Source organism: Phycodurus eques, chromosome 16 (genome assembly GCF_024500275.1).
Source record: "Phycodurus eques isolate BA_2022a chromosome 16, UOR_Pequ_1.1, whole genome shotgun sequence".
Taxonomy (NCBI): domain Eukaryota; kingdom Metazoa; phylum Chordata; class Actinopteri; order Syngnathiformes; family Syngnathidae; genus Phycodurus; species Phycodurus eques.
In genome coordinates this window covers 2584809-2605060 of record NC_084540.1, presented here as the reverse complement: position 1 = coordinate 2605060, position 20252 = coordinate 2584809, and the positions used below count along the sequence as shown (strand labels likewise).

Below are 20252 nucleotides of genomic sequence, written 5' to 3'. Positions count from 1 at the left end.
AACAACAAAGCGGAAGAGGAATGGTGATTTCAACAGAGGCTCTGGGAGGGAAGGAAACACTCCGATGGGAAGACACAGAAACACTGCTACAGTGGGCTATCTAGAACAAGAGTAAGAGTAATCGTAATAATTAAAGCCCGGGCTTTTGTTAAGTGTTGTCCGGGGCAACATATCATAACACCCATGTGCTCGCAACGTCCTCGTAATCTGCAGCAGTGCATTACGTACACTCTAATTGTAAGAATAATAATCATGAAATAATAATAAGCAAAGCTGGCGCTTTAGTTGCAGTTGTTGGCGGGGCGTAGCAAACCACACAGCGTACGCAACTTCCTTGTAACGCTGCGCCAGTGCACTAGTTGTAATAACAACTGGAATACTGTAATTGTCATGATAGGAATTCAAGCTGGTGTGTTGTTGGTGTTATGAGCCAGCGAGCAAAGAACCCATGTGCATACTAATAATAATAATAACAACAATTAAAGCCACCGTAACGTCTGTTGTCAGACGCAACAGATCAAAGCACGTGCGCCCAAATTCCTTGTAAATAATTTGCTGCGGTGCTTTTTGTACAATAATAATAACAATGGCATTGGTTACAATAGTGACACTAGTCATAATAAAAAACTAATAATGAAAAAAAAACAACAATAATAATTAAAGCTTGGTATTTGTTTTGTCCGGTGTAGAGGATCAAAACACCAATGCGCATGCAACTTCTTTATGAATAAGACCTTGCCTGAGCATGTATGGAAAACAGGCAACAACAGCAAAAATAAATAACAATAATAATAATTAAAGCCAGTGTGACATTTGTGTTGTCAGCGGCAACAGATTGAAGCACCCACTTGCACATACGTTCCTTCTAAACCAATATGCTACAGTGCATTATGTATAAGAATAACAATAACATTAACAATTATAGTAAAAAATTGTCATAATGAAAAAATAATAATAATTAAAGCTGATGGTTTTTTTGTGTCGGGGTGAACAGATCCAAGCACCTGACTGACAAACACAAACATATTAATCTGTGTGTGTTCGTGTATGTCAATGAGAGGAGTGTTTGTGTGTGTGTGGCTATTAATTAGCGTGCATTAATTAGCGTGTAACGGAGTGTGTGTTAATTAATGAACAACGTGACAATGTGTGTTCATGAAAGAGTGTGCGCTAAATGTGAATGTGTGTGTCAATTAATGAACAATGTGTGACAGTGTGCAGGTGTCTTGCCGTCCATGTTGAAATGTTTTAAAAGAATTAGCTCATGGATAAATCCAAAAATTGTACTCTATCATATTATACTTTATAAAAACATAAGGTAATGACATCATTGAAACGCATTTTTGTCACACTTTCTCATGTCTGCAGCCAGATCGGCATTGCAAATGCGAATCTGTTCTCAATTGCCTCACCTGGATCAGTAAAGCTTCAATAAGTAAAATAAATATTGTTCCAGGAACATTTTAGTTCTGGGGTACCAATCAGATAAATGTCAACGTTGCAAATCTCACCCCCGAAGGTTTCAGGAGATCAAAAAAATACGACATCCCATCGGCAGGATCTTCTTTTGGCCCCCTGGAAATTCCCCATGAACTAAAATTGGACAACATATATATATATATATATATATATATATATATATATATATATATATATATATATATATATTTTACTGCATTTTAAAGATTTTTTGCTGTTGAAGAAAACCCATATGCTGTCTTAAAAGCGCTGATAACTGTCATTAAAAAAAAAAAAGAAAAAAAAGTGAGTCATTGGTGTGGTTTAAAGACACCCCTCCCCCCATCGAGCGGCGAGCTCTTGAAGGACGACGACGCCGCATTCCAAACATAATCATCACAGCTGTGCCGCCCAAGCAATAATTGGTCTCACGCTGTTCGTGCCGCGCATTAGCAATGTTAGCCTGCCGTTCCGCAAAATAGAAAACCTCAGGACGTGTCGTACTAAAAAGCGAGGGATGGGGGGGGGGGAACAAGTGCGAGGTTTCACTGTAAGTGTGTTTGTTTGTTTGTGCGTGTGTGTGTGTGTACGAGCGTGTTGTCGTCACGGTGTTGCCGATCCCGTCTCTCGCTACCTCGCCCGCGGCCCGCGAGGTGCATTCAACCGCGACGAGGAAGAGGTGGAAGAGGAAGGGCAGGATGTCCCCTGAGCTGCGTGAAATGAGCCGTAGGGGGGAAACAAATAAAACGAAAGCTGCGAGTGGTGATCGACGGGCCCTCGCACCACTTTTTCACGGCCAATCGACAAACTTTGACGCAATGGACCACCCACATTAGATAGTGCAGTCAAGAAAAGTTTTTTCATTTCGCATCACCCATCCATCAAGGACAACTGCTTCCAATTGGGGCTCATTTGGGTGAATTTCGTAGTCCCAATTTGCCACCGGGCAAGTCTTGGAATTTGCCACATCAAACCAAAATGGCTGACTTCCTCCAGAATTAATTCACCCAAAATTAATTCTTTAAACCAAAGTGGCCTACTTATTGTTCAATTCATAACTTTTAAGTTTTGGGGCATAATGTTGTAGAGGCCTAAAATACATCAATTCACATCTGTAAACTCACACCAGGATAGACGCACTTGCAAAAATTGCCGAGTTTTCTGTCATATTTACGGTATATTGATTGGGCCCTAAATAGAAATAAAAAAACAGGAGAGCTGTGACTTGGTGTTGACAATCCTACGCTGAGAAGCCTTTTGTTGTTCAGAAAGCTGGTTAAAGACGCGGCGCCGTCGCTGAATAAACAGTGAGGCGTTTGACGCTAATTGCCGCGTGACATGCACCAGTTTAGCAGGCGTGCTAATTCAAACCTGGGCCAAGTGGAGGAAAAAAGTCATTAAAGACTGAGGTGAGGACATTTGCGTGAGTGGAAGCATGCTAATTGAGGCGACACCAGGCAGTTGGCGCAGCGCTCCGGGGGCTAGCGCGCTATGGAGATGTTTAGCATTATCGGCTAAGTGGAGATATGCATGCATCGATGCGCCGAGTTGAGTCGCAACGCGGACGGAATGTAAAGCGAGCAGGCTTACATTTACATCAGACCATATCCAAAGTCTGGCCTGGTGCATTTTTTAATTGCCTGCCGCTTAATGTAATAATAAAATGAAGCACGGCCCTCATCAAAAGGTTATAAGCACACTCTTTTTTTTTTTTTAATTAAAAATTCAAAATGTAAAAAAAAAATAAAGTAGCACACCTTCCAATAAAGATTTTTATACAAATGTTTTTAATATAAATAATATTATTGCCTTGTTTTTTATTTACATTGTAAACAAAGTCGAATGTCACAAGATAAAGTATTTTTATACAAGTTACAAGATCAAGCTTTATTCAAAATATTTTTCAACTATTTTTCAAAAATTATGCACAAATTAAAAATTATTAAATTATAGATTATTTGTCAATGTTACAAGATATAACACCCTTTGTAGTTGAACGTTACAAGTGTTTTATGTGCAATTTTTAAAAATCAAAATTAATAATTTTAATTTTAATGAAGATTTGTCACTCTGTTTTTTTCCATTAAAAGTGTAAATAAACTGGACTGTTACATGACATAACATTTTATAGGTTGACTTTTACAAAATATACTTATTTCTTCATTTTTTAAGTGTTAAGGATTAATGAACAATTTTCATTAATTTTTTTCAATAAAAATTGTCATCAAATGTGAATGTTACAAGTTATCACTATTTATTTTAACTTAAAGGTTTAAGTTGTAGAAGATATCACACTTTATTTTACAATTTTTAATGTAAACAAATCATACAATGAATAGTGAATATATTTGAATTTTAGAAGATGTACTTTATCTTAAATATCTTAAATATTTTTTTATCAAAAAAAGTTAGAAAATATATTGGAAGCTTTTAATTAAAATTGTAAATGAATAAAAAAAACGGTCAGTGACAGTTTGTCAGTTTTTTTTTATTAAACTTTCAATTTGAAAATTACAAATAAAATCATAAAATGCATTTTTAAAGATTGTTTCATGTTACAAGATATAACACTTTTTACTCTTAAATATTTTTTAATGTCAAGAAGTTTAATAAATATTTGTCATGAATAATTGCAAATTTGAATGTCGTAAAAACATTTCAAAAATAAGTTGGCACGATACCACACTTTGTTGAAATTACTATTTTAATGTAAAATATGATAAATGACAGTTTGTAAGGTGTTTTCATAACATTGTAAATACATTTAAATGTGAAAAGATGTGCTACAATTTTTTTATGAAAGAAAAAATGAAGTTGTATGTTACTAACATATCAGTAATTTTTAAATTGAGATATAGTACTAATTATAACCAATAACTGCAAAACTCAGATTTGACTGTTTATTTTTCTCTAAATATGGTGAACTGCTTGGCATATGTTGCCCAGGATTGAATTAGTTGTAGCACGCTTCTAAACACAAGGTGAAGTGGGCCCCCGCCTCGCTCTTTCTTTTTGTAATTTTGACATCCCCCACCTATATACACACACAAACACACAGACACACACATACAAATGTGTTTGTGGCATTGTTGTGCACAGGAAACAAATTTAATTCTGTTCAATTCGTAAAGGTCTAGTGGGGTAAGACGGTGGTGGCGGCGGGGATGGCGGGTCGCCTTCGGGGGCGTGGCGAGGAACTCCACTCGCTTGCTCGCTCGCTCACATACCAAATGAAATTTCAAAATCCAAACGACTGAGCTGTGATTTACAATTCCCCCTCCGGGGCGGCGACAAGCGAGAAAACATTTCAATCAGGCACACCGCCGCCTTTGTTGCGCCGCCGCCGTGAATCAGCTGTTTAAGAGGACAAACCTAGTCAACCTGGTCAAAATGTAGTCTGCAAACACACCAGGAATACTGCTACAAGCTTTTCAAGGGGGATCAAATGTTTGAAAACATTGGTGGAAAAGCATATTCATAATTGAAGTCATTATGCTTGTTCAACAGCACTCAGAATTTGCCCTTTTTTATTGCATTTATTTGCTTTTATCAAATGATGCAGAACAGAAGGGCACCAGTTTCACTGCTAACAACAGTTAGCAGGTTAGCGCAGAAAAGTGACTCAGATTTGAAATGGGTTTTTTGGACAACAGTTGTGTCTCATGCAATCTTAACGCAGTAATGTGTGTTAGCTGGTATCTTAGCTTTAAAGTTGGTCCAGATTGTTTGGTAAGCGGCTTCAAAATGTGTTTTACGTGCTTTTGTCAAATGATGCTGAACACAAGGGAACTTTTTTCACTGTCAGCAGCAGTTACCATGTCAGCTCGCGCAACGGTGGGGCTCGCATTTCTGAGCATTTGTGAATGTTGTGTATACAACTAAAGTCATTCCTAGCTTCTTCTTCATGCGAATAACAAATAGTTTAAAAAAAAGTACAAATGTGCTTTCATTTGCACGAAACATTCCTGCAGTTTTGTTAAATGATGCTAAACTGAAGGAAACTATTCCCACCGCTAACACTTGTTAGCATGTCAGCTAGTGCAACACAGCAGGTCATGTTTTCATGTGCTAGAATTTTGAGCAGTGTGTCAAATGATTTCTCTGCAATAATTGTATGTAGAAATTGGACACATGGCTACGATAAAATGTTATTTATTAGGCAATGTTAGCATACATTTAGTTACAATGAATTCACCTCACTGTAACAGTTATTTTTTTGTTGACTTCTAAAGCTATAATTGGAACCGATTGTTCGAAAGTTTGAACGTTACAAATGGTTTTTCATTTGCGCTAAACACTATTCCATCATTGGTGGAGAGAAGGTAACAATTTTAAACAGCATGTCAGCTGGCGCAATGGAGCTTTTCAAAGATAATTGCTGGAACTATTAGAAGTGTGTCGAAAGCATCGAATGTATAGTCTCTGTCTCTATTGCCTGTGAAAATTTGACCCATGGTCATGGTTGGAGCTAATGCTATTAACCACCTTAGCATGCTTTTACAGAGGGATTCTAAAGAGCTCTATTTACATTTTTTTTTAATGCAGAACGTTTGTTGCTTGCTTAAGTGACGTCTCCACACCGCTTTATCACTATTTTCAGAGGCGAGAGTAGAGTGCGGGGAGTTGTGCAGGGGGGGTGTTAGGTTGGCGGCGGTGCGCTGCGCCTTTATTTGACACGTGGGCCTTTTGCTCAATAAGTGTGCCACGTCTCTGCCGAGAATTGGACTCTTTGGCGGAAGATTGAAACTGAATCAACTGCAATGCGTTAACCCTTTTCCCAGGGGTCCGGCGAGGGGGTGGGGGTGGTGGGCAGCCAGTCCCATTTGAGGAGCCTGCAAGGCTGGGGCTCATTCCTGAAACTCATCTCCAGCTCGACCGGACGATGCTAACGAGAGCCCGCGTAGCGACAAAAACCCATTAGGCCTATCCCGGATGCCGTCGCCATTTACTGCTGTCAGTAGCATAGCTCGGCCTGCTGTAATTACCCCCCAGGAAAGAAGGGATGCTGTGATTAGCGTTAGCACGGTCTCACGAGACCACCAACGCTGCCTTCCTTTGCTATCCGAAGTCACCGTGGTTCTCCTGGTGAAGGTGTGATCACGGTCTGAACTGAATCAATGGAAGTAATGATACAAATTCCAAACAGGAAGCGAAAGAAGGCAAACGGACGATATGGATGTTCGGCAGGGTGTGTTACTGGTTACAAACGTTTTGGATTATGGATGTTACGAATACAGGCTACAAACAGACCAGTTTCATGTCCTCTATTTGGGCGGCATGACGTCAAATTTCCATGTCGTGGTTTGTTAAAGCACCAGATCTTTTGCAGGGAGTGTTATGGATTACGGATATTACAGATATAACGGATGCTACAGTTACAGACTACAAACACAACAGTTTCACATCCTCGACGTGCGCAGGATGAGATCATATTCCTGCATCATGATTTGTTATGGCACCTGATGTTTAGCAGGGTGTGTTACGGATGATACGCATTAAGAACATTACACATCGAACAGTTTCGTATTTTGGATTTGCGCTGGATGGCATCACATTTCTGTGTCATGGTTTGTTAAGGTTTGGTGTGAGTGTTCCAGATTACGGCTATTACGGACATTACGGATTAGAGACTATGGATACAAGATACAGACAGAAGGGTTTTATGTTCTCAACTTGTGCAGGACGACGTCACCAGATCTTTGGCAGGGCCAATTACAGATAACGGACTTTAAAATGACAGCATTACAGATACAGTCTACAGAGAGTGTTCAGGTTCTGGATTTGTGCAGGATGATGTCACATTTCCATGTAATCGTTTGTGAAGATGCTTGGTGGGGCGCGTTTTGGTTTCTAAGAAGATACAAATTACAGATGATACAAATAACAGACGTTATGGATAAAGGCTAGAGATGGAATGGTTTAATATCCTTGTCACCGGATGTTTGGTAGGTCGCGTTACAGATTACAGATGTTATAGACATTAGTGATTACGGACATTAAGTATACAGGCTACAGATTGAACATTTTCACGTCCTCGACTTGCGCAGGATGACGTCACGTTTGCGTGTCATGTTACGGATCATGATCGTTACGTTTTACGGATGTTACGGATTACAAACGCTCTGGGCATTGGCTGGAGATAGAACAGTTTCACATCCTTGACTTCCGCCAGATGATGTCACATTTCCACATCGTGGTTCATCACGGCACTTAATGTTTCGCAGGGAGTGTTACCGATTACGGACGTTACCGGTTAAGGAAGTTATAAATACAGGCTACAGACAAAGAGTTTTGCTTCATCTACTCTGGATGTTTGGTGGGCCGTGTTTAGACTGGAGGTGTGATTCCGGATGTTACGGACATGAAATAACGCACATAATGGATGTAGGCTACAGACGCAACAGCTTTACGACCTCAACTTGCATCGGATGACGTGAACTCGTCGCATCGTGGTTTGTTACTGCACATAAATTTTAGCTGGCGGGATACGTTACGGATTCCTGAAGTTACTGATTGCAGACGTTAAGAATTCTGGACGGATTACAGTGGCGACAAACATTAACAACCGTCCCTTCAAGCAATAAGTAAACCCCCCACTAAACCGGTAACAAACCACGACACGGGAAAGCTGCACAAGCCGAGAACATCAGTCTGGAGCTTCTTTCACCCTGTGTGTGCGAAACTGCCTTTCACAGTGAACCCACTGAGGTGGAATATTATCATATATTTTCACACAACAACTCGTTCACAGGTCAACAGATCCGTGATGAATAAAACAGTGACTGTGTGAAAGGCACAGGCAGCTAAATGCTGCGTTGGTACATTTCACACAGCACATCAACAATAGGGGAAAAGCCGGGAATAAGGCGGCTTTGACTAACAGTGTGAACATACCAAACGGTGTTAGCTACCTCCAAAATTAGATAAAAATTGCCCTCAATGCTCCCCTCCCCCCGTCCCCCTCCATCACCCACCCCACCAACCCTTCTGTGTTGGTACCTTTCACACAGAACCCAGCAAGGTGTAATGTTCCTGTACACTTTCACACACCAGGGACGTTCCAGCGTTCCGTTGTGTTGGTAGCTTTCACACAGAAAAGTGACTGCCAATTGGTAATGCAAACATACTAAGTGGTGTTAGTTATTGTCGTCCCTCCATTCTGTGTGAGTACCTTTCACACAGAACCTAGCGACACTGCCTTTGCGTAGGGTGACAATTGGGCAGTGAACTGTGTTTTGGGTGTTAAACTTCACACCCCTGCCATCGCATTCCTCTATTTCTGTTACTAGCTCCAAAGCCACACAATTACCATCCCAAAATTCTGGGTTAGTACCAGAATTTGTACCATACAAAGCATACAAAGCAGAATCACTGTGTTGGTACCTTTCACACACCCAGCTACAAAGAACATCAAAGGTCATGTGAACAACCCCAGTCTGGGCACCATATTTACACTAATAGTAATAGTAAGACGTATAATAGGCCTACTTCACATAAGGCAGCATTTTGAATGCAAACAAAGTGCGACGCCGCCTGGCTAGATAACGACCCCCCCCCCCCCCCCCCCCTTTCTACTGTACATTCTCCACGGATTCACGCCGTCGCATCGAGTGAGCGAGGGAGGGCAGTAGGGAGGCAGATGGAGGCAGTGGGGGTTTGCACAGCAGACGGCATCCCAGGAATGAAAAGCAGTGAGCGTGGGGAGCGGTCGGGGAACGCCGAGTGTGACTCACAGGGTCGTTTCCCGTTTTTGTGGTGCAGCAAGGATTCTCCGCCAGAAGAAAAAAAAAAAACACATAGAAGATGACGCATCGGAAGTTGGAGCTTTATTTCTTTGAAATGGAACAAGAAGGAAGGTGAACACTTGGAATGACGATGTCAAAGAATTTCTTTGGTTTGCACATTTAATGTTGCTTTTAGCAAAATTTAATCAATAAAGAAAAATTATGATAGGGCGTGGTGGGCAAGGGGCAACTCCCTGTTATGCCACTTTTGGGAATCTCCTTGCTATGCAAAAAAAAACCCCGATTAGTTAGGAAATTGAGGAGGGCCGTGGGGTAGAAAGAGTAGGAGAATTCCAAATGATGAAGTAGCACAACCAGTCTACAAGGCAATGCACCAAACTCCTCGTTATGCCACCTTTAGGAATCTCCAGGTTATGCATAACTAAAAGATTAGGGAGGAAACAAGGAGAAGAGGAGTGGGACCATTTCAAATGAGGAAGCAGCAACATACACGTCCAACAAATCAAACGCACTAAACTCCTCGTTATGCCACCTTTGGGAATCTCAGTTCCGCAAAACCGAAAGATTAGGCAATAAATTAGAAACCAGAGGAGGAATTATGCACACCCTTTTTAAGCCAATGATTAAAACAAACCCAACTTCCCGTTTTGCTGCTGATGAGAATCTTCATTAGTAAGTTAAGTAAAACCAAAAAAATTCAAAGGGAAATGAGGAACCAAAGCAGGAGGAAAAATACACATCGTCTACAAAGCAATTAAAATGCCCAAAACTCTCTGTCATGCCACCTTTGGGCATCTCCAGGTTACGCAAAACTGAAAGATTACATGTAAAATTAAGAGAGGGGATGGGGCAGTAACAGAGGGAGAGGGAAAGAAATCCAAAATGAGGAAGCAGCAATCAAAAATCTATTCCAAAATGAGGAAGTACCAATGCAAAAATCAAAAACACAATAATCCTTGATATGCCACTCTTTGGGAATGTCACGGTTACATGAACTAAAATATGAGGCGGGGTATCAAGGAGGACAAGGGGGACAGTTAATGAATGATGAAGCAGCAACAAGCCAGCCGATCAAACACACAAAACTCCCTTTGATACCACCATTGGGACTCTCCCGGTTACACGAAACTAAAAGATTAGGTGAGAAATTAGGAACCACAATGAGGGCATACCTCAATGGTGGAATAGCAGTGGGAGAAATCAAAATTATGAATCAAACCAACACCCCGTTACGCCATCTTTGGCAATTTACAAGTTAAGTAAAACTAAAAGATTAGGTGCAAAATTAAGAACCAAGCTGTTGCAGAAACCCACACTGTCTGATCAAAAGCACCAAACTCCATGCTCGTTATGCTACTTTTGGGAAACTCCAGATTACACAAAACAAAAAGATTTGGCAGGGTAATGACTCAAAGGCATCAAACTCCCTGAAAAGCTCCCTTCAAATACTGAAAATGAAATACATTACGTCAACAATCCAACAAATCTAACAAACCAAACTCCTTGTTTTGGGAATCTCACTGTTACGGAAAACTGAAAGATAAGACAGGACACCAAGATCCAAAGCAAGAGGAAAAATGTTTACAAGACAACAAATCAAAGACACCAAACTCCCCATTATGCCACCTTTGGGAAGGAGGAGGAGAATTCCAAATGAGGAAGAAGTAACACACACTCTCCAAGCCAATGAATCAAATGCAACAAACTCCCCGTGATGCTACCTTTGGGAATCACCAAGTTATGCAATACTCAAACATTAAGCTGGAGGGGAATTCCAACTGAGGAATCAACAACACGTCTTGATGGCAACAAATCAAACCCTTTAAACTCCCTGTTATGCCACCTTCAGGAATCTCCCTGTTACACAAAACTAAAAGGTTTGGTGGGAAACATGGAGGAGGAGGACGAGGAGGTGGAGGGTGACTATTACAAATGATGACGCAGCTATGCATGCCAGCAAATGAAATGCATCAAACTCCCTGTTAGGCCACTTTCGGGAATCTCCAGGTTGTGTAGAATGAGAATATTTGGTGTGAAATTAAGAAGGTTGAAGCAGTGGCAGAAGAAGGAGAATTCCAAAACGATGAAGCAGCGATGCACACAGACAAGCCAACAAACCAAACTCCTCATTATGCCACCTTTGGGAATCTCCTGGTAACGCAAAACTAAAAGATTAGGCAAGAAATTAAGAGGGGTGAAGGCGGAGAATTCCAAATGACGTAGCAGCAACCTACACCATATACAAGCCAACTGATGGAACACACCAATCTCCTTATCATGCCACCCTAAGGAATCTCCTCGATGCACAACACTAAAAGAATAAGCAGAAAAAATGAGGATGACAAGGAAAAGGAGGAGCGAAATAATTATGAATGATGAAGCCGCAACGCATAGGGTCTACAAGGCAACCAATCAAAGCAAACTCCTCGGTATGCCACCTTTTTGAATATGCAGGTTACGCAAAGATAGAAGATTAGGTGGGAAATTAACGAGGACGAAAGGTATATAACTGCATGGTGGAGGAGGAGTGAGAAGTCGCAGGGGCACAATAAAAATGACAAAGCAGTAGCATACACATCGACAACCCAGAAATTAAACACTGCAAACTCCTCTTTATGCCACCTTGAGGAACCTCTCAGTTGCGCAAAACTAAAAGATAATGTGGGAAATAAAAAAAAGAATCTTAAAAAACAAAATACACACACTCTGCAAGCCAATGAATCAAAACACATAAAACTCCCTCCTATGCCACCTTCGGGAATCTCCTTGTCACACAAAACTAAAAGATTAGGCAGGAAATTGAGAAATGTGAAAGTATGGAAAGACGACGAAAATTCCAAATGACAAAGCAGCAACGCACATCGTCTTTGCAATGCACCAAACTCCTTGTTATGCCATCTCCTACTTACGAAATGAAAAGATTAGATTGGAAATTAAGACCCAAAGCAGGGGGAGGAAGTTAAATGTTTATATTTGTCAGTTTGTCAAGTCCTAACATGAGATAAAAAGAATTTTGCCATCGCGGCACCGAAGGGATCCAAGCGAGAGCCGAAAGAGTTTTATCACCGCTGCGGCGTCCACTTGTAATTTAGCACAAGTGACGGGACGCCCGCTTGTAAATCCCTTGGAGGAGGCGTGTCATGTGAGGTAATGCAAAAATCTCGACCTCACTCCAGGCAAGTTGGGGAAAAAGCCTCCTGTCAGGATGACTTATGTCATAGATGAGATGTAACCAGTCTTGCTGTCCCGCTACGCAGTTAAGGAGTGGACGGGACAAAACCAGAGACTTGCTACAAAAGGAAGGCTAAAGGCATCAGAGAGGGAGTAGAAGGAAGAATTCTTACCTCTGGCAGGTAGAGGAAGGCGGGGGGACACTGAAGTGAGTGCGGTAGCATCCCGGAGCCGGAGAGCAGCAGACAGCCGGAGTTGGCCATGGAGCTCAGCGTGGGGTAACGGGATGCTTTGCGCATTTACACGGGAGATCCTTTGGCTCTCGTTTTCTCTCTGTGTCCTCGGATCACTCGCTTCTCGCCTTTTTCAATTTCCCTTCCCCGGCTTTTGTGCGTCTACTGGAGGAGGACGGCAATGTGTGCTTCCGTTCCGCCTTTATCGCGATCTCTCGCTCGCTCTCTTACTCACCGTAGCTCTCTAGCTGGCTCGCTCGCTCGATTCCGCGCCGCGACTCTGTTTACTTTGAGCGCGATAAAAGGCAACAAAAGCATCGAGACACAGAAGGGGAGGCTCCGGCCGAGGAGGAGGGGTTGCCGTGCCGACAGAGGGTTGGCTCACTTGTGGGGAGGGGGTTGTAAGAGTGAGGGGGGGAGGGGGGGGGGTCTTACTGATGAAGTCCCCGGTGGATTCCGACATCAAACGGTCGGGGAATGGGAATGACATTAGAACAGCTGATCCAAGGCATGAGCTGCTCGCGGGACGCCGCACGCTGCTTTTTAATTGCAGCCCCCCCCCCACGGTACCCCCAACATCAACATCACCTCCAAAACACACGCCTCGCACTGGATGCTATGAGCGCTCATGACACGCTGCTGCTCATAACATATGCGTGAAAATGTAAGCGGAATGCCACAGCTGCCCTCTATGGAAGGCGTTCCAATGGTAATTACAGATAGGAAGTATGTACAAGTGCTTGACAATTTGGGATACTTTTTCATGCAGAAGTAACATTATTCTTATTACTAGCAGCGCATTTTTAAATGTACTGTTGAGAGAAAAAAATCTGAACCATAGTAAAGCACGTTATTTTTCAATGAATATGTCCAGTGCTAGTTTTTTTTACTTTACATTGCTTGATTTAAAAAGTGGTTGAAGTTTAAGCTTGATTAATTTCAGATTTTTTTTACTTTTCTGATAATCGTTTTTATTTATATTGCAGCTTTAGTGTCATAATTGTACAAATTAAAATTTTAACAATCTTATAATACAAATTCATTGTACTTTTATTGTAATTAATTTTTTGGGGTAAAGTTAAAGACTTTTCTTTTATAACAATACACTATTTTGTCCCGTTGTTTCTCTGGGATCACTTTTTTTTTTCTTGTCAAATTAAGATTTTGTTTTGTTTTGCTAAAATTAGGCTTTTTTTCTTGTAGTCAAAAATGTCTGTTTTTGTGGCAATACTACTTTTTTTTTCATTTAAAATGACATAACAAATCATGAAAAATATTAAATTGAAAATCCTGATGTTTTTCTGATAAAACTAATATTCTTTCCTCATCACACAATTACGCATTTTCTTCTTCCGTCCATCCCCGAACCACTTCTTGTACAATTAAAATGTTTTCTTCTGGAACGTGTGACTGCAGATTGTGAGGTTTTCATATTTTGACTACATTTTCCTCAACTTTTCTTTCCTGTTAAAATTATTTTTTTTTTATAAAAAATCTATTTAACTTTGAAATTCAGATTTTTTTCTTGACTTTTTTTTTTATATATAAAATGTTGCTATTTTTTTTTTTTTATTCTGTGTCCTATAAAATTGTGCTTTTTAAGCCCTGTTAAGTTCAGACCTTTTTCTTTTCTTTACCTTTTTTTCCTTCAGGAAAACTGCCTGCTGACATGATTTTTTTCCCCCCCCAAATTATTTTCTCTTACGATAAGTTTTCCTTGGAAAATTCGGACTTTTTCTGGTTATACTGCTTTTTTTTTCTTGAAAAATGACAAAAAAGGATCTTAAATTACAACCATTTTTTATGGAGCCCTCGCTGAAATTGCAAGCGTCCATATTACAGCACTGCACAGCACTGGCTGATCTCTTTAATGACAGTTGGTTTAATGAATGTGGTAATCAGTGGACATTCAGGCCATACATACACCACTAGCAAGCCTTCGCAGGAACATCACAAAAAATTCCGCCTGCGCTTCGACTGAGCGGTGCACGCGGCATCGCCAAAACCCACCGGCGGCTTCCTTAGAATGTGTCTCTTTCCTCATTCATTCCGTTTGATAGCGCTTTAAAGCCGGCACGCAGACAAAGAGAATGCGCAAAGACGTGCTTCCATCACACTTTTATGACCTCCAACATTGCAATCCGGTGACAGCTTGGGCTTGATGACGGCCACGGCTGGCTTTATCTGGACCCTGACCATCGCGTCCTCCCCGGACAGGAAGTGCCGGGAGACGCGAGCAAGGGTCAAGATGGAGTCATATGGAAGATGATGCCAGCAGTCAATGTGATCCAAAGTAGGCTATAATAGCGTTAAAAATGCCAAAGAAAATGCAAAAAGCCTTTGTCCTGCCATTTGGTTCGGGTTCTGGATTCTTACTGGTGTCATTGCTTCATTTCATCATCAGTCGTAGTCTGAGTCCAAATCAATCAATCAAAAATTTAATTTGAAAATGCTTTTTTATTTTTTTGTATTTTTAAATTACATTATGCAGGTGTGTTCATGCTGGTGGTGAACATTTTTATCTGCGCCAAACATTAATTGTTTAAAAAATTATTTGGTAAGTATGTCTATCATGAGCAAACACACAAAAAAAGTCTCCAAAAGCCATGACTGAAAAGACACAAGAAGGCTGCCATTTCGTTTTGAATCAAACATTTTATAATCATTTTGACAATTTTCTGGGTTTCTTTGAATGTTTTGAAAATTCGGCACTCGAAGCTGGTTCAATTTAGCAACATGAAATTTGGTCGACGTGTCTTTCATGAGCAAAGTCTCAAGAAATCATAACCCAAAAGTCACAGAAAGTCTGGCATTTTGTTTTGAATCAAACATTTTATAATCATTTTGACAATTTTCTGGGTTTCTTTGAATGTTTTGAAAATTCGGCACTCGAAGCTGGTTCAATTTAGCAACATGAAATTTGGTCGACGTGTCTTTCATGAGCAAAGTCTCAAGAAATCATAACCCCAAAGTCACAGAAAGTCTGGCATTTGCTTCGAAATAAGCACTTTAGGCTCATTTTAGTCATTTCCAGGGGTCCCTCAAAGATGAAACTCCTGCAGTCTGATTTATTTGGGATTTTATTATTTTTTTCCCCCAAACAATAAAACAAGTACAACACATTACAATATTGAAAAATAATCTGAAAGGGTGTAGGCTGCAGCTAGATCTTTATAACACTTGCACGTTTTACAATTCAGAAAACAAAAATGGAAGCCAATCAGGTTTTGAACTACAGCAAGCACAGACGGACGACTAAATTGAGAAAATAATTGAGATTTTGCTTTCGCGTGACGGTGGAGTATCGAAGCTGGACGCTCATTTTAATGTAGGAGCGTTCGGATTATGGGAGTCCAATTTGTTTACATGTGTGGCTTGATGTTGGATTAAACGAAGATCTGACGCCGCTGCTGAAGACGACCCCTCTTTTGGCGAGCGCGTGGCTGCCAAGCACCCGTAACCAGGGCGACGCCTATCGTGTGCCATAAACATGAGATCGATACGTCGTAAAACGTCGGCAGTAAAACGTGGCGCGGTGGTGCACACTCATTGGGAACGCTCGGCCTTCAAGGACCCCCCAATGAGGAGGTCAACGCACAACATAATAGAAGTGAAAATGACTTGGTGAAGTAGCATGCGGTTCATTAAACTAGGTTATTCTTGTCCGCTCGTTTACAAGTACAGTGGTACATTGATTATGACTTTTCCAAGTTAGGAACAGTCACTTGGTGTTTTTGTTTGTTTGTTTTTTTGCTTTGTGTTGCGAACGAACATTCTGTCAAGAGCGAGCTTCACAACTGGACGAAGTGGGGCAAAAAAATAAAATAAAAAATGGAGCAATTAAGGTATCGGGATGTCGTCGCATTGGTCCAGGTTGTCGACGCTCCGTCAGCCATTTATTCAGTCGTACAAGGAGTCAAACACACAAATACAAAATGAAAACACAAGGAGCGACTCACTCGGCCACGACATCCAACATGTAAATACTACAGCACGTATAGCAACCAGTTGATTTCGTTACATAAAATGATGACTTTATTCCATACAAATAAAAAAATGAAAAATCCTGTAAATTCTGAATGTCTGTCATAAACATGTAGACTTTTTGTCTCAACCTTTTTCTCGTGAAATTCAGACTTTTTAATTGTAAAATTTCACTTTTTACCTTCTTGAATTGTTTTTCTTGTAAAATTAAAATGTTTTCCTCATCAAATTGGAATTGCTGATATGATTTTTTTCCTTTAAAATTGTTTTCAAGTTATTCCTTGGATGATGTTTTCCTGATAAAATTACAACTTTTAAAATTGACCTTTTTGTGTCAATATTACAGCGACAATTCTTTGTCTCTTAAACATTACGACCATTTTCTTCTCGTAAAATATGTCTTTTTCGTAAAACTGGAGTTTTTTTTCTTAACATTAAAATTTCTTAAAAAACACACACACAGACAAAATACACATTTTGGTGCGTAAATCAGAGGCATGCTTGCCATCAGAACACCCACCACAACACGGATCACATTCGCTCTCCTCCGGCAGCCATCTTCTCTCCAGCCCCATCTCTACCGTCTTGCCACCTCGCCGCCTTTTTCCCGCTCTTTTGCGTCTCGTCGCTGCAGTTAATAATTCAAATGAGCACAGCGAGATCGCCCGCTTCAAAGAGGGCTGCCGGCATGTTTTGTCATATGAAATCAAAGCCAACACACACACGCACACACGCTGGTGCGTCGCCAATATATAACAAAAAAACAAAACAAAAAAACGATCAACGACTACTGGGTTTATCAGCACAACAAGTGCTCCGGTGATCGCCATGGCAATATACCTATGATCGGCATCATCGTTATTGGCGTATGACTTCAACGTCGCTGAATCCGTTATGACAACACACACACAAACTGCTGATGACACACCACACATGCATGCACTTGTGCGTCGCTAGTCAAACAAAAAACAAAAAGACAATTAAATTCCTCTTGTTTGTTATTCTTGGTGATTGCTGCGGTGACCTGGCAATAATCGGCATCGCTGTTATTGGTATACGACTCGAACTTTGCTGATTGTGTTTCGACTATACACACACACACACACACACACACACACACACACACACACACACACGCACGCCGGGTTTATCGGGACAACAAGTCCTTAGCGGTATTGTTTTCTGTTATCGCCAACGTGGCGATGATCGGCATTGCTGTTTTTGGCCTACGACTCAAATGTGGCAGACGTGCGTTACAACGACACACACAGTGGTGCCTCAGCAATTAAAAAACGATTAATAATCACTAGGGTTAGCCTCATCTCTAATTTTGCTGGTGATCACCACGGCAAACTGCCGATGATCAGCATGACAATTTTTGAGATGCGACTTGAACATTGCTGATTGTGTCACGATGACTCACACGCTCGTGCGTCACCGATTTCAGAAGCACAATGAACGATCGCTTGGTTTATTGGCACATGTCCTTATCTCTATTATTTCAGCGAATCGCCATGGCAATGATCAGCATTGCTGTAATTGGGGTTCGACTTTGTCGTTGTTTGTGTTCTGATGAATGCTTTTTCACTCCGTGCGACAGAAAGTGTTCAGACCTTGTCAGCCATAACCCAAGCGACCCCAACCACTGTCAGCGTTTTCCCGGTCAACAATGACTGGCATTGCTTGATTGGGGTTCCACTGTTTTGCTGATTGTGTTACGATGACAGTTTTTTTTTTTTTTTTTTTTTTGCAATTCCTGTGCCAGGAAGTGTTCAAGTCTTGTCAGCAATAATCCAAGCGACCTTAACATTGGCGGCGCAATCCCGGTCAACGATCGATACGGCGCTAATCACCGTAAGTGACGACTCTTGATCGACTCCTTTTGGATTCTGAAACCATGCTGGAAAGACCACAGATTGCATTTCAATAGATGTGAAATCCATACCATGCAATTTATTTTTAATAAAGACCAGGTTGTATGATAGAGCCCAAAGAGACTTCTCTTACATTCAACTGGCAAAAATAATAATCACCAAGAATGGCTGAGCACAACAACAAAAAACAACAAAGTTCAGCAGTTTAAATGTATTTATTTATTTATTTTTGTCTCTCTAAAGTATCGAAGCCAGTAGTTAATGTCGTTTAATTTTCTCGTTTCTTATTGACTTGTTCGTATATGCTGCAAGATGCAATAAGATACACTCAGAGACCACTTAATTCGGTACGCAAGCTAATGACAGCCAATACGCGATGCGATTAAACCTTTCAAAGCCTTTACAAAACAATACGGCTGCTATCTTTTCATTCTTAACTGAACAATGTTGATCATTGCAGTTGCAGTTTGTGGTGTACAACTTCACGGTGTCATTCGGACAACTGCTTTCTAACAGGTTGAACCACAAAACAACTAAATTTGTTTTCTAATTGTGGTATTACTTTGAACTAATGCTAATTTGAGCTATTACATTACATTTTGTAATCATATTATTAGATTGTATGATATATGTATATATATATATATATATATATACATATATATATCTTTTTATGCACTTTTGTCTTGTCGATGATAAAATACTTAACATACTGTACTTCAATGAGCCACCACTATTTGCTCTGTCAATATGGATTGCCTTTACTATGAATGCCCAAAATTGTAAATCATCAATAACCTTTTGAAAAGAAGACTGGCTGTTTCTGCATGGGAGACATTTAGCCATATAAAACCAAGGTAGCATAGATTGTTGTGTCTTCGCCGTTATTCATTCAATTATGTGAACATGTATTTATTTATCATTTTCAGAATGAGTCGGCCAATTGAAGATTCACAAGCTAAGGTTTAATTCCACGGATCGACGGTTTGGCAAGCGCTCCAGACGCAAAACTTTGAATACAAGACATTCAAAAGTAAAAGTTACATGTCTCCTTCAAAGATGTTTTTCAACGTGTTGTCTTTTAGCTGATAACGTGTCAGTGCATTTCCGAGGGAACGGGCTTTGATTTTTCCAAAGTTTTCCAACGAATCCCCACAGACGTCGGTGTCGGGGAGAAGTAGAAGAAGACGGCGGAGTTGCGGCGTTCAAGTCGCACCCCCCACCTGACAAGCCTGCTCATTATCTGGCATTTCAGCAGTGCCAAGCGGGGGCACCAGGATGCCCAGGGGTGGGGTGTAGGGGGTTGAGAGGGTACATTTGAAAAGGGGAGGTTACGTTCTCGTTAAAGGTCCACTGATGAGATGTCATGGCGGCCCCCTAATTAAAGCTTGTGTCGTATTTCTAGCAGATAACTAAGCTACACATGCGTGCGGACGGGAGTGAGGGGGGTAGGGCTTTTTATATGTAGCTTGATACGTTGCAGGGTGGGGGACCGTGACCCTGAGGACGACGTGAGGCGCCAGGGATGTTTGTTTGAAGGAATAATAATGAAAGCTCTCCTTCATGATTTCTTCACTTTGAGCTCACGGGGAGAATAAGGAGGCAGCGCCGTGGGGGCCACGGGGACATGGGTGGGAGGGGGTTAGCATCATGAAAGCACAAAGAAAAGCAAACCATGGGCATATTTAGACCCTATATTTAACAATACAGCCCACTAAAACACCACTGCTTGTATTAGTATTGTCTTACAACAATAAGACGCATTACAAGCATTAGGTCCTGATTTA

The 20252-nt window shown here is 40.9% G+C and overlaps 1 protein-coding gene across 10 annotated transcripts in view; it reads right to left on the bottom strand.

Moving 5' to 3' along the window:
* The window catches only part of LOC133415199 (RNA binding protein fox-1 homolog 3-like), a 354983-nt gene that overhangs the window by 90309 nt on the left and 244422 nt on the right, over positions 1 to 20252 (bottom strand). Inside the window, exon 1 of one of the 10 annotated variants that reach the window (XM_061701072.1) lies at positions 12548 to 12896. The exons of the other annotated variants lie outside the window; for them this stretch is intronic. Within the exon in view, the coding sequence (XP_061557056.1) occupies positions 12548 to 12673 (126 nt within the window). The 5' untranslated portion in view covers positions 12674 to 12896. Of the gene's footprint in view, positions 1 to 12547; positions 12897 to 20252 lie in introns of those variants that run through there. 10 annotated transcript variants of the gene reach the window in all.